The sequence below is a fragment of the Leptidea sinapis genome, chromosome 34 (assembly GCF_905404315.1).
Source record: "Leptidea sinapis chromosome 34, ilLepSina1.1, whole genome shotgun sequence".
Taxonomy (NCBI): Eukaryota; Metazoa; Arthropoda; class Insecta; order Lepidoptera; family Pieridae; genus Leptidea; species Leptidea sinapis.
The window spans coordinates 9786508-9800764 of NC_066298.1; the positions used below are offsets into that span (position 1 = coordinate 9786508).

The following is a 14257-nucleotide window of genomic DNA, read 5'->3' on the forward strand; positions in this document are numbered from 1 at the left end:
AAAACGCGCGAATTATTGCTTCATATCGTCCAATTGAATTGGAAGTGGCATTGCCATGCGTATGGTTAGCTTGATCATATGTATCAATATCGACCAATCCCAGCAAGGACTGCAATGAGATAAATCTTAACCAATAATCACAACCCATTCTAAAATCGACCCGCAGCCATGTTGATTTTTTTTAAATACCTGCATTACCATTGGTTATTGTAGAGACGTCATTATAATCTTGACGGCGTTGCGCAAATTGTAAATTTTTGACTCTCACTCATTGAGGCTGCCATGTTTTTTTTCATGCGGGGTGTGTGTGTTTAGAAATTATCATGATAATTTCCCCATATAAACTACTACGGGTGAGTTTGTGTACTATCTGTTTAGTTCTATGTTATTGATCCTGAATGACATCCCACATTTTAGTGAAAGTGTATCATGTAATACTTGTGAAATTGCATAGTTTCAACGCTTGGACACAAATTTGCACTTTGTAGTGACTAATGTAGTATACTATTATAGGCTGAAATCGTCAAACAATCTCACTATTGATATTTACTAAGTTGAGGTGGATAACAGCCTAGATTTCACGTGAAAATGTACGCCAATCATGCAGTTTGCACCCTCCTATGTATGACGTTTATTTGGCGCCATCGACCCAATTAGTACCTACGGCGGGGCGGGTGCACCTATTCCATGATATTCTTTGTGTCCTTGCAAGTCACACTGTGATGACTGTAGCAAAACAACACGTGACATCATAGTAAATAAAAATGTTGTTTCAGAAGTAAGGGGTGCACAAAGTGCTTATCTTGTTGATCGCTAGTGACAATGCGATTGTGCAAAGTCTACTAAACGCTAGGACCGCCTTGTACAAAACTACGAAACACTAGCAAAGAATAGGCCAAAGAAATAAGGATGAACTAATGTTAAGGCGGCAATATAAAAGATCGATACTTTCACACGGCCCACGGCGAATGAATAATGGACTCACGATTTCTGAACAAGATGAAGGAATTAAATGGCGACTTAGAATACTTTGGACAGAATGCGTAAAAACAAAAGAGGGAGCCAGGCTTCAGCCTGCCGGCCTGTAACAATACAAAACCACCCACATCTTATTTGATATTGCACAGAGTTTTACAGGTAAATATTTCATTATATTCAGTAGATAAGATAGTATGTAAGAGATGTACAGACCAGCCAGTAAAGCCTAAAACAAATCATCCACATTTATAGTTTCTATAATTATTATAGTCAATTAAAAAAAAAAAACAGGAGCAAGCTATCTTCTACAAAAGTAAATCAAAAAGAAACAATAAATTGGCTGGTATGTGCAATTATTATCTCTTTGCATATAATTATCAAAATTGATAATACTTCTGAGTAATCTCGAAGTAATCAAAACCACCTGAAGCCCTTGGCTTGGTCAACTAGACCAGACCCATACATGGCTCATCTCTAATTACTATCTCTTCATTAAAATTATAGTTTTTACAAGAATAATTTAACTATCTAAAGATTACAATTAATTACATTCTCTCAAACCAAAATAGTTATTTAATATTGAAATGTTTGACTTTTCCCAATAACAAACAATTGGACTTATAATTTATTAATTTTATCTGCTCAGGAATTAGTTTATGATTTACCCACAATATTACAATTATGTCATAACATAAAAATATTTTGAAGGCCATTAGCATTAGTAGTAATTATGTTATTTCTAATTTGTTGATTATGGGTTTACTTAGAATGTTTAATTAATTTGTTTACTATTTTCTTTACTATGAAGAGGATATGCAGTGCTCAATTATTCTGGAAAGGATCTGTAACAGTGGCACCAATAAAATGAAGACTTTAAACAATTATAAGAATCCTTATAGAAAGGTCGGTTTCTTGTGTTTTGGTAAATCACAGTTGATAATTCAGAGGCAACATGCTGTCTTAATATGATTTGGCGTTGTTACTTTGTTTGGTAGGCACTAAAAATCAAGTATTGTTCAGAATCTCAAATGTTGCCTGTGAAGAGGACAACAGTATTGTCCACTCATCCTTTTATTTGCACTTACTCCTATAGCATCAGTATAGTCATGTATTTTATGTAAATAAAAAAATCAATATCATTATGTTAATAAAATTTGTAGACTATTTCAAAAGTTGCATTTCTTATATTTTGAAGTAAATTAGGTTTTATAACAAGGTTTTAACAACAAATTTATTGTTTTATTTCAGGAGTCCAGTCTGAACGACAGTGTTGATCAGCTAAAACTTCAAGACATAAAAGATCAAGAAAGTGCATCATCAAAAGGGATGCCCACTTGTTCCATTGAACAAACAGATGCTGTTCGCCGATATTATGCTGCATTCCCGGCTCTAAAGAACGCACAAGAGTCCCCATTGCTGTATTATTTGCCACCTCCAGCTTGGTGCCAAAAGTCAAAAGCGGACACTAAAGTCAAAATGCAGTCTGAATTGGCATTGTCTAAGGATTGGAATTTAAAAAACAAAAGGTATACTTCAGGCAAAGAACGTCGAAACTCTTATCAAGGGCAGAAGAAAAATAGTAGAAGGCGGTTCAACAGTTATAGTAGATCATTTGAAAGCAATGAAATGCCTGAGTGGATGACTCATGAAGGAGTTTGGGACATGGAAACCCAAGATCCCGTTAAAGAGTTCATCAGAGCAATTGCATTGGATGAAGGCTATGGCACCTGTGAAAATACTGTGACTGATGAAATTAAAGAAATGGCTCAAGTTAAGTTTAAATTAAATGAAAACATTGTTCCTGATTGGGATGATAGCCTTGACCTAGATTCTGATTGGATTATTGCTGATGATATACATCCTAAAGCAAAAACTCCGCTGGAGGAAGAGCTATATGCTAAATTTGAAGCAAAATTTGATAGAAGTATTGAGGCTTTGTGGTCAAAAGATCAGAATACACCAGATGATGAGTATCAAGACTTGCCTATAGACTTTCAAGATCTTCTCTCATCACCATCTGACCATATATTTGCTGATCCTTCTGCTGAAAAGTCCAGCATGATATCTTTTAGTGAAAGCATTTGGTCAACTAATGCAACTACCACTAAGCCAAAGCTTGCTGAATCACCAACTGTAATTGCAGAAGGTCTTCACAATAGGCTTCGTCCTTTAAACATCTGTGAACCCGATTACCCACGTGAAATAGAAACACTCACATTGTATGAAGGAGATGACATTTATGATGCTCTTTCTACTGTTGCTAAAACAATGAGTTCTTTCACAGCCATTAACCACAGTCGTGATCGAAGTGGTTTTGCAGAGGTGCCACCAAGAAGTCTTCGCAATGATCCTGATCATGTGGTTGTTCGACCTCCTGTCAATCATCTCCATTTGGAGCCAATTGATCGTGAAGACCCATTGACATCTTCTAGAACACATTTCCGTCCAATACGCCGCGAGCCTGAAACTACAGCAATATGTTATGCAGATGGTGATACCTTTGACATCCATGGAGATTTGGATCAAGTTGAATTCAAACGCAGCGAATCAGGCGGCATGTATTTAGAAGAAACACAAGAACGCTATTTAGAGTTCCGATTCGCGAACAGTATTGACTATGGTCGGCTCAATTTAACCGCAGCACAACGTTGTCCAGACTTGGACGATTTGGAATTCAAGCTGCGTTTTCCAATGCGGCAAATTGATGTAGCAGTGCAGACGGAGCGGCAAATTGACGCGTGGGCGTGTGACGAGTGTGGGGGCTCTGCTAAGAAGATGCGGCCCAATGGCATCAATAGCATATGGAGTGACGCTTGTGTTTGTGAATGCGCTCAAACTGATGCTTTAGTATCGAACCGCGCTCCCGCCCCGCCTCCGGACGAATTGTCGCGTGATTGGGAGGAGTTGTTGTCTGATATCAGTGCCGCGCATCAGATGTACGCTCAAGATGCCGACACGGGTACATTGGTCGCTGAGGAAGCGCTGGTAAGTGCCGATCGAAAGCGACGTCACAGTGTGGCGTTACGTTGCTCTGGCACTGGCGGGATTTGTAACCATCCTCATGCGCGTTTCTTACAGTGTTGCTCGCCGGCATTAGATCGACCACTTACACGCTAAACTGAGGCTTAGAAAATGGAGTTAATACTGCAAATTAAGTCAACTGTAAGAAACTTATCTTGAACATTTTAGATGAAACAAATGCAGATATATTGTTTTAGAATATTTTTAGTTGTAATTAAATCAGGCTTTTGGATGTGAAAGTTAATAGGACATTAGCTGCTTCTCATTTTATTGTAATATACATCTTCTTCTTCTTCACACGGGTTGGTTTCCGCAACATACATAATTGGAAAGATACTAACAAAATTTGCTAATGTCAAAGAATGTTTCCACAGTTGACTAAGTTTGCTAAATCTCAATCTGTGTGCCTACCTATCGGGACTTTTTCTAGACTTTTTTGGACTGATGGAACTTGGATATTTTAGGTAGAATTTCTGTAAAACTATAAATTTAACTAAAATGTTAATGAGATATATTAATGTGTTGGTCAAATTTGTAGTTCTGTACATATGTGAGTTTAAAAATGTAATTGAAAGTCTTGATACTATTAGCTTATATAACATCACTAGCTTTTGGTTAGGGTGCTATTGGTTCAGCAAGTTTGCTCTACAAACAGTCAGTCTGTCGGACACAATGTTTACAAGGATCAGGATATATGGCAAGAAGTATTGATAAGTGGCCTTGGTAAGTGATATTACATGTCAATATTGTGTCATTGTGGTCTGTACTGCTTCAAGATAGTAAATATCGCCATTTGACAGTTGTAAAGTATTGGTGCGGGTCCTAGGTGCCATGGCATAGGTTTGAGACAAACAGTTGGCTAAAGGTTTTGAGCTGCGTGAAAATCGAGATCTTACACTAAATGATGTGGCGATAAATAAAAATTAGCAATAGTGATAGATAAAATTAGCATCTATTAAATTGGAATCTTAAGTTTCTCCAGATTCAACCATATTAGATTGCTAACATATCTTTGGTGATAATGGTGATGTAATTTTAATTTTAGTTTGAAGTTTTCGTATATCTATAAACTTAGGAAATTTGGCGCGGTGAAATGCTTTTGCCTATACAAAATTTATTCAAATGTAATTTCCTGTATTTTTTTTAATGAAATAATTCTATTTATATAAGATGCCAAGCTTTTTGGCAAATTATTATTTACAAAACTATGCAACTAAGAAGAGTCATAACTTTCTATTTCGGAAAGGGAGGAGCATTTCATGTTGAGCCTTTTGGACGATTTTAATATAATTCTTAAAATGATATCGTCCAGTTATTATTGATTTGTTATTATGAAATGTAGATAACACAATATTTTTGTTTGTATATATATTTCTTTTGTTTATGTTTTCTGGAGACCAAATTTGCATTTGGAAATTTTAATACAAAATTGTTTTTTTTTTATGACATTGATTTCAATCTTTAGGAGAGTTAATTATGAAGACGGTCAGCATTGAGACAGTTCATAGTAAGGATGGTTGCAGAAATATAGTTAACTTCCATTGTTGACACCTTGCCCTTTGGTAAGAGTTCGTCGAATCATGGTTATATTTGTTGTTGAAGTGGATGGTTTGTTTTAATGATTTATCCAATGTGTCTTAAGTTAAATGCGGCAATTTTATTGAGTAGCCGCTTATTATAAGATGGCAGGCGAAAAGCGCGACACCGGTGTAAGGTTCAGATGGTATGGCCAAATGTGTCTGTCTTAGCATAGTTAAAGTGTAAAGTTTTATACAAAGTTGGACAATGTTAGTTGGACGGATAATAAGGGTCGTCCTAGTGTGGTTTTGGAATGGGAATGTGTAACGATTTGTGTACACTCCCTTTGTTCACAATGTGTTCATTCACAGGTGTTCAGTCTGTTATAACGGATAAGTTAATGAATCAATACAGTAAGCGGCTGAATGAAGATTGTGAGCAATGGTCCAGTGTACATTTGTAACATAATTATTCAAATGAATAATAGTAACAGTTTATGTAGGCATAACTGTTATTATAGGTTATGTAACGCGTAAGTGTATATGTTATATTTTATATTTCGTTTTCATGGAGTTCCTGTAGAGGTCATCTCGCTATGAGATGGTTTATATAGAGGATAAATTTAAATATTGCATAATACATGTAAAATATGTCTTAAGCATATCACTCTGTGTAATGACTCCATTTCATATATTTATTTTAACTGATTCAAGCCTTCCAATGTGGAAATGTTGCTGTATTGTGCCGTGTTTATATATTGTATTGTTTATTCATTTTTCTGTAGTGTGTTTACTTCTGTTTGTAATAACTAAATGAAAAATAACAAAAAAAAATCATCGGGAAGGCTATTGTATATATTATATCTAATATGTCATTGTGAAACTCATGTATTGTAGACGAATTCAATTTATTATGTATTGTTTTCATAACTGTGTTTATAATAAATATTCTCCAGGACATTTACGGTGATTTTTCCACCATTTATTTAACTAAACAGTAATTATTATAAACATAGTAAAATAATTGTTCATTGAGAGATATTTAGTATGGTTGAATAATTTTAAATCAACTAATATAAATTCATTTTCATGTAATATCAATTCATTTAATATTATTTTTTCATCACAGCTTTATTGTTTTGTCATAGATTCATATTATATTGTACTTACCCCATTATAAGATAATATTTGCTAAAACATACCTTGAAAAAATTAGAAAATCCAAAAAAAAAAAGAAGTTAGTCATGTTTGCATATAATATTATGTTTGATTAGGGTTTAATCGTTCGTAATGTACCTATGCACTTGATTGTATGCACCGAACGTCTGGTGCTTTGTTTTAGAGTAAGACCATGTTCTAGAACAAGAGAGCTTTCAGGGGCCTTCCGGAGGACATTAACATCGGCCTCTGCAAACTCGATTCTACAGATCAATAATAATCTTACAAGTTTGTACTTGCATTATATATTGAGTCTGTGGTCTTTTGATTTATTCTCAAATATGAGACAGGTTCACACTGTTTCGTACTTGAAAAAAAGTCATATAAAATAAGTCCTCAAAAAAAAAGTAAACCACTCAAATATGTGGTATTCGAGCTTTTTGTCAGTAAATATTGATAATTCGTCTTCGGCAATTAGCGTTTAAATTAATTCTAACATTTGCACTGAGTTGAGAGCAAATTGATTTTGGCCTTGACTTGCACGAGTTTAAAATCGTATTAAAAATAAAATATAACTGTAGTAACTTTTTCAAAATTTATCCAAATTAGCAATGCTCTCTCCTCATACAAACAAGTCGGCCTGTAACCGATACCCTACAGGCCTTGGTTACACGCATATTTGTTACAGTTCATATCAGAATAATATCATTTCTTTCTTTCAAGCTGTTTATGATTAGAAAAAACATAAAAAACCGGGGTAGAAACAAAACGATTCAAGGGATATCACATTTCGATGTTAAAATGGAAATTTATCAAAATTTTAAATATCTATTTCAAAATAATTGAATCCTTCAAATTTCGGGCTTTTTGATTCTCTATATATAATAAATATTATCGATGTACAGTTACAAATGGTTATCCCTGACAACAGTTACCATTTTCATCACTAGTGTATTATGTTTACTACTCCGGTTCTTGCCATCTGTGGGAAGAAAATAAAAAAGTAAACAACCATGGACTGTGTTTTATTTATATTTATCCTGAAAGTCCAACTAAGTGTATCCGCAATGGCTAGAGGTCTTAAAATATCAAGAATAGACAATAAAATAACGTAGTGGTCGAAATCGCCATTTCATAGTTTCGCCGCTTTCGTCCTTTTCCCACGCATGTGTGGGAGTGAGAGGGCGCTATACAAAAACCTTAGTTTACACTTTCATCCATCGAAATGCACGCTGTGCTTCGTCGGGAGTGAGCCGGTTTGTTGCGTGTCAGTGAGCCTGTAATAATATTTCGTCAAATAATAATCTGACTGAACTTTTAGTTAAGGCAAGTGACGAGTGATATAAACTTGATTTTTGTCAGTGTGTGCTGCTGTATTATCGTCGTCGGCATAAAGGTAGGAAGTTAATAATTTGGTGTAATATAATAACAGCTTTTTATGAAACTTGTCAATCTCGTAAGCTGTTTCGTTGTGGAGAAATGCCAAGTACTGTTTAATTATCACTCCCTAACGTTAATTTGATAACCGGCTTGTCATCCACATGTTTGAACTACCTTACCTACGTTAGTGAGTCTAAAGTGGATGGATATCTTCGTTAGTTAGGTATTCGGACATCATCTCAGAAACATCATTTCAGAACCTCAGAAATTGCTCACTTAAAAATAAATTGCATTAAATAGTAGGTATCTATATATCGCCAGGCGAGCGTGATATATAGGTATACGATTACATAAAAAAAAGTTATTATCAAATGTGCACTTTGCACGGCAGCTTTTAAGTTTTTTCTATAATTATGTATTTATCTATTTAAACCTTGCTACTATCGGGAAATATTTAAAATGGGTCCAAGGAACAGGCAGGCATAACTTCAGCAGGAATAGAATCTGGCCCGCTTTATTCTGCAGACACCCATCTGACAGCACTATCATTGGTCTCGTTAAAGCTAAAATAATTGCTTAGAGCGAAGCGTTAATTTCGGATTGATTTAAAAAAATTGTAAAATGCTAAACTACTTACATACCTGCTAACAGTTGCAACAATCTATGAATAGTAGTGTTTTAAGTACATCGTATTCTGTAACGATACTCAGAGTTACCTACTGCTCACTTGTGGACTATGTAAACCGAATCGCCTGGATCTTGTGGGAGGGAGGCCTTCCTACGCGTACTGCGTGGTCTCAACTCGTCCCAATACCTAGTTCTATATTTTTCAAATTATTATTTTTCAGCCATAATACCTATTACGGGCAGGAGTGTGAAGTTTGGCATTGTAATAGATTTATATCTATCGGTATATTATTCTCGAGCGTGAAGATTCAATCTGCACCATCTTTCCGCCGACATGTCAAGCAGTCTTTCAAAATCACCAATCAAAATGACGTCACGCAGACATATGAAAAGGCTAATAGCTTAAACACATGGTCAGATTGATCCGGCCGAAACATCGGATGCGGTCCGTTACCGGACCATATTGGATGGTATGTAGCGTTGTCCATCGCACATTTTATCATTACCGTACGGACCGTTTTTTTTGGGATTGGGAGAATCGGTGGGAGGCGCCCACCATCCGATGGTCCGGTCGTACCAGATGCGCGGGAATAATTAAATGATTGATTACGTTTTTACAATTTCAATTTAAAGAACTCCCTACTCAAGTGTACACCTTGACGCCATCATATTTTCTAATGGTAAGTAATATTTATTCTACAACAAATGCAGTATAAAGGTTAGGTGAGCCAGCTTGCATAATATGATTCTTGTTTAGCCGGGTCTATAAGGAAAAAATCGGCGAATCAAGGCTAACCTCCTTATTCATAATGGTCCGCTAACTTAAAACAGCCGCTAAGGAGTGTTTTTTCTCATTCTGACTTAGGTCAATAGAAGAAGACAGAGTGTTAATTAGCAATGCTTTAAGTTAGCAGACTATTATGAATAAGGGGGTAAGTATGTAAATAAAAGAGAAAAAGATGTATGTGTGGCGAGTCGAGGAAAGGGAGGGGAGATCTTTCGCCATTGTTCTTTATGTCAAGAAGGTATTTGAAAGTGTAATTCGGTTTAAGGCCCAATTATTTCTTAAATAATTAATTTAAGTTGTAAAATATATTCGGTAACCCCCAATGGCTTATTGTTCAACTGAAAATTGACACCGCATTTGTGTTTATCTCGTCAAATGCAAAGGGCAAATGGGGGTATACCGCATACAGTTTATACCAATAATGTGTGCATACCCCCCTCCCGTGCTCGCCACCAATGAGACCCGTTATTTTATTTCAACGACATCGCTCAGCATCTGTGCTGGAGCCTATAGGTATCATATTACATTGAGTAGTATCATGAAATTTAAAACAATATAAGTAGTTACGATAGAATTTCATAACAATATTACAAATCTATCAATGACCCATAAAATTCAGTATAGGTGCAGTTAATTATAATACGTATGCATATTTTGTAATAAACTATAAGTTATAAACAACACAATTGCAACATAGATTGCAAATGCAGTAAAAATAATATATTATTTGCTAATTCCATAATCTTGATTTGCATTTAAATCAGAGTTTCGTTATAAAGATGGGTTTTACGTTAGATATTATAAGCATGTAATTGTGTTTTGAAGACTGTGTCGATTTTATCTGGCTTTGCGTTATTCTTGAATATTTTACATTTAATATGGTAACAAGCATATCCAAAGACTGGATTTGTTTCAAGGACGTAGATTATAGACTTATAGATTTATTTTTAAGATAACGGGATGCGCAAGAGGTCTACCTGATGAGTGATATGACGGGCCCACTGATCATCACTGCCTTTAGCCTCGTCATCTTGACATTAGATGTTAAGACTACCAACCATTTCACTAGGCTACGGCACTAATACTTAAAACGGCTTCACCATATGGACCGCACACAGAAGCGAATAAAAATACGACAATAGTAAGCGGAAAGAGGAAATATAGTCGAGAATGAAACCCTATTTTTTGAGTTTTTTGCTCATGATTTTTTAGTCGGTTTAGCTTTAGTCGTCCATAGTGCACTGATTTTTATCTGCAATCAGCAATAACAGTACAATATTGTGTATTTTAGTAAAAAGAGCGCAAAAAAATAATTCCGGGAGAGTTTCTTGCGCTGCTTCTTCTCTCACAGGGCGCCATTTGTTTCCAAAGCGGTGGTAGCGTTAGAAATGACATCAAAAAAAATAAATGCGTTTAATCTCGCCTACGATAACGCATTAATTGGAATTCTCAAATAACAGAAAGGCTGAGGTAATTTTACCTCTTAACAAGTTTTATTTTGTTCCTGGTGTTAATCTTATGATCACAAATTTTAAAATAGGAAATTTGTAAAGAAACAAAAGGCTGGCAACTGTGTTTTGTTTTCTCTATGATGCAGAACTGCTTTACTGATATAATAGGCGGAGGTGATTACTTTTTTTTATGACAATAAGGGACGAGACCAACAGAACGGTCCGCTGATGGTAATTGAAACGGCCTGCCCATTATAATGCAGTGCCGCTCAGGATTCTTGAAAAACCCAAAAATTCTTAGCGGCACTACAATTGCGCTCGTCTTCTTGAGACATAAGATGCTGAGTCTCATTTGCCCAGTAACTTCCCTGGCTACGGGCCCTTCACACCGAAACACAGTGATGTTTACATATTACTGCTTCACGGCCGAAATAGACACCGTTGTGGTACCCATAATCTAGCCGGCATCCTGTGCATAGGAGCCTCCCTGGTAACTACTTAACTTACTTACTTAACTAAAGCTTATTGTTTACATAAATATTCGTTCGACTATAAACATCGTGGGTTCTCCGATTGAGACAACAAATCAAGCGATGGACGCGATAATATTGTGATGGCGGCTCCAGTATTGTTCTAGTTAGAGCTGAACCAACTCACGATTCTGCCATAATCGATAAACGCTATGCACAGGGTGATTTAAAAATCAGTGAATATAAAAAAAAAAAAACACTGAATGTTTAATCATCAAAACAACAACATACCTGCACTATCCCTGGCTGGGCCTATACATTAATAAGATCACAGAACAGTTTAAAAATGTCTGAGATGGGATCCATTTTCTCGCCTTCATTCATTGTCGGGTATATGCCTGATGTGAAGGTATTTTCATTTCACGTTGGGTCATGTGGTAAATGTCAAAAGAAAAAAGAATTGACATTCATAAGTTTTTTTTCTTTTCCTTGACCTAGAATAAGGTGATTGTTGCTCTTTGCCAAATTTTCCATACATATTAGCTACATATATATCTATACCGCTTTCAATAAATATCAAAAAGCTGGAAAAATTTTAACAGTTCACTAAAATAAGTACGTTATTTATTTTATTCTTAACAACAATATGAGCTGTGAATGCACTATAATACCTATCTTAGCTGGTGTACACTGTAAACTTATTTATTTTAATAATTTATTTCTTTAAATGATAAGCAGAAAGTGTTTCCATGAGATGCTGTTGAGCGGTATGGTTTTATAATTGAAAATCATTAATTCATAAGTCATCTACTACACCAGAACCTTACCATAGCCTTACTCTTTGTACCACGTTAAAATAAAAAACTACTAACGTAATACATCTTTTTAACTTAACAGTATCACTTTAAAATTTGAAGTACTTACCGTTTATATAATGAGGGTTAATTTAGTTTAGTATGAAACGTGCATTTAACATAAGTTTGAAAATGTAGTAATTACAGTATGTCGAATGGCGACGAAGTATATTCCGGCTAAGTTTGAAAGCGAACATTTGCTTAAAACTGTTTTTTTAAAGATTACACCCGTCATCTGTCAATCTTTCAATTATTGCACGTTTCATACAATAGTTTCGATAGGCTATTTTAAGTACCGTAGTTAGTGAAACATAATAATTCAGGGTTTCCGATCAGTACAGCCTGTATACAAATAAGATAATCGCTAGGGATGAGTCACGACAACGATCGCCGGATACGGCTCAGTTGTCTCTTTGTAAAACCTGCCGAAGAACTGAACGAGCCTAAAGCTATGCATATTAACGGTAGTTCTGTTTGCTGTGATAAATGTTCAATGAGATTGTGAAGACATCAAATATGAGCAGGTTTACGTCGGCTAATAGGGTCTAATGGAACATTATTAGTAAGATTTAGATTAAACTTGTCTGATTATCATGTAGCTAAGCATAACCCATAATATTATGCAATGCTAAAAATAATTTATTTCGTACAAATATACGAATTATAACATAATACAGAAAAAATTCTACGAAAATTAATAAACCACTGAACACTTGTGTTGTAAAATTTAAAAAAAAAAAATTACTACTAGCGATCCGCTCGAGGTTCGCACGGATATAAGAGCTTATGTGTGGTATCATCCTGTTGCAAAGAGCATATGGAATGTATATATTAGAAACAGACATATTCTATGCTTAAACTACTTGAAGTAATTTAGAATATTTTATTTTCTCATCCTTCATATTATTATTGTTCTCTTCATCATTTTCCTTGCTTCGAAACAAACGAGCACTTTTGGCAGACGAACTGCGACTTATATTTGAACTTCAACAATGTATTATATTTTTTAATTACTGTTAAACAGCTTGTAACATATTACGCAAGTATTAACGTAAAAAATACTTTTTCTCTGTTTGCGATTATTTATTTATTAATAATTATGTTTACTTTCGAATACTTTTTAAATTAAATATATGAAAGCCAACTAAGTTGTATGTACTTAAGTAATAAAATTTTTTGCTGAAATACAAATTTTACATGGTTTACCAAGACTTAGCCCTGTTAACGTTCGTCTAGATAGAGTCTGTTACTGTTCAGACAACCGATAAAAACAGGCCAGGAATAGTAGTTTAGTGTGCGTCGTGAGTAGCTACGTATTGTGCTAGTGTGCGTGCATTACTCAAAATAGAGGTTAGTTCTAAACTCAATTTTTCCGACGTTTTCATAGCTGTCATAGTCTATCTAGACGTATAAATGATCTCAGATTAAATCTTAAAATGTGACACATTACATAATCAAATCTTTAATCTGTAACGATCGAAGATATCTTGTAAAGTTCTCACGGCACGGGGGGGCCGAGTCGTTTAAGCCAAGCATGAGCCTATTTCGATCAAACCTCGATAATCGCTCTTAAGTTTATAGCCCAATCCATAGACAACGCTCGATGGTCAACAGTCAGAAAAGGCGTTTATTTAAAAATTCTTCATTTAAATAATTATAAGAGCTGTTTTATTGTGTTTTTTGTCTTATTGTGCTAATAATATAGTATATTCTATGTACAAAACTTTCCATAAGAAAACTTAATGTTGTAATAATCAAGGTTAAATTTTAATTACGCAGCTCTGATACAAAAATCACGGGTTTTAATAATTTTACTTATTATCTTTCATAATCAAGCTATTGTTTTATATTTATTTTTCTACTTATTAGTTATTTAATTATTATATCTTTATTATATTAGCTTTATTGTTTGCTATATTATGATAATTATTTGTAACCTCCCACAGTTTTATTATAAAAAGATATTTACAACGTAACAATAATTATACTTATATGATTGCAAGTAGTAAAAATT

At 34.8% G+C, this 14257-nt stretch overlaps 2 protein-coding genes across 4 annotated transcripts in view; both read left to right on the plus strand.

Moving 5' to 3' along the window:
• The first annotated feature begins 209 nt into the window (after positions 1–209).
• Positions 210–7688, plus strand: LOC126975058 (uncharacterized). Of its 3 annotated transcripts, none has more exons than XM_050822859.1 (4): positions 210–353; positions 777–1137; positions 1787–1881; positions 2227–7688. In XM_050822859.1, exons 3-4 carry the CDS (start codon positions 1792–1794, stop codon positions 4093–4095), a joined length of 1959 nt encoding a protein of 652 aa, XP_050678816.1. In that variant the 5' UTR covers positions 210–353; positions 777–1137; positions 1787–1791; the 3' UTR covers positions 4096–7688. The 3 variants fall into 3 exon arrangements, with proteins under 3 accessions (XP_050678816.1, XP_050678818.1, XP_050678817.1); XM_050822860.1 differs by having other exon boundaries at positions 226–353; positions 780–1137; XM_050822861.1 differs by lacking the exon at positions 1787–1881.
• Positions 7689–7895: 207 nt separating this feature from the next.
• LOC126975066 (leucine zipper putative tumor suppressor 2 homolog) overlaps positions 7896–14257 on the plus strand; it is a 156762-nt gene continuing 150400 nt past the window's right edge. Inside the window, exon 1 of the mRNA XM_050822870.1 lies at positions 7896–8070. The gene's annotated coding sequence lies outside the window, so the exon portion shown is untranslated. The remainder of the gene's footprint in view (positions 8071–14257) is intronic.

Coding starts and splice junctions, on each gene's coding strand:
- LOC126975058 (XM_050822859.1), top strand. CDS start 1,792: ATGCAGTGCTCAATTATTCTGGAAAGGATCTGTAACAGTGGCACCAAT. Junction 1,882..2,226: donor ATAAGAATCCTTATAGAAAG/GTCGGTTTCTTG, acceptor GTTTTATTTCAG/GAGTCCAGTCTGAACGACAG.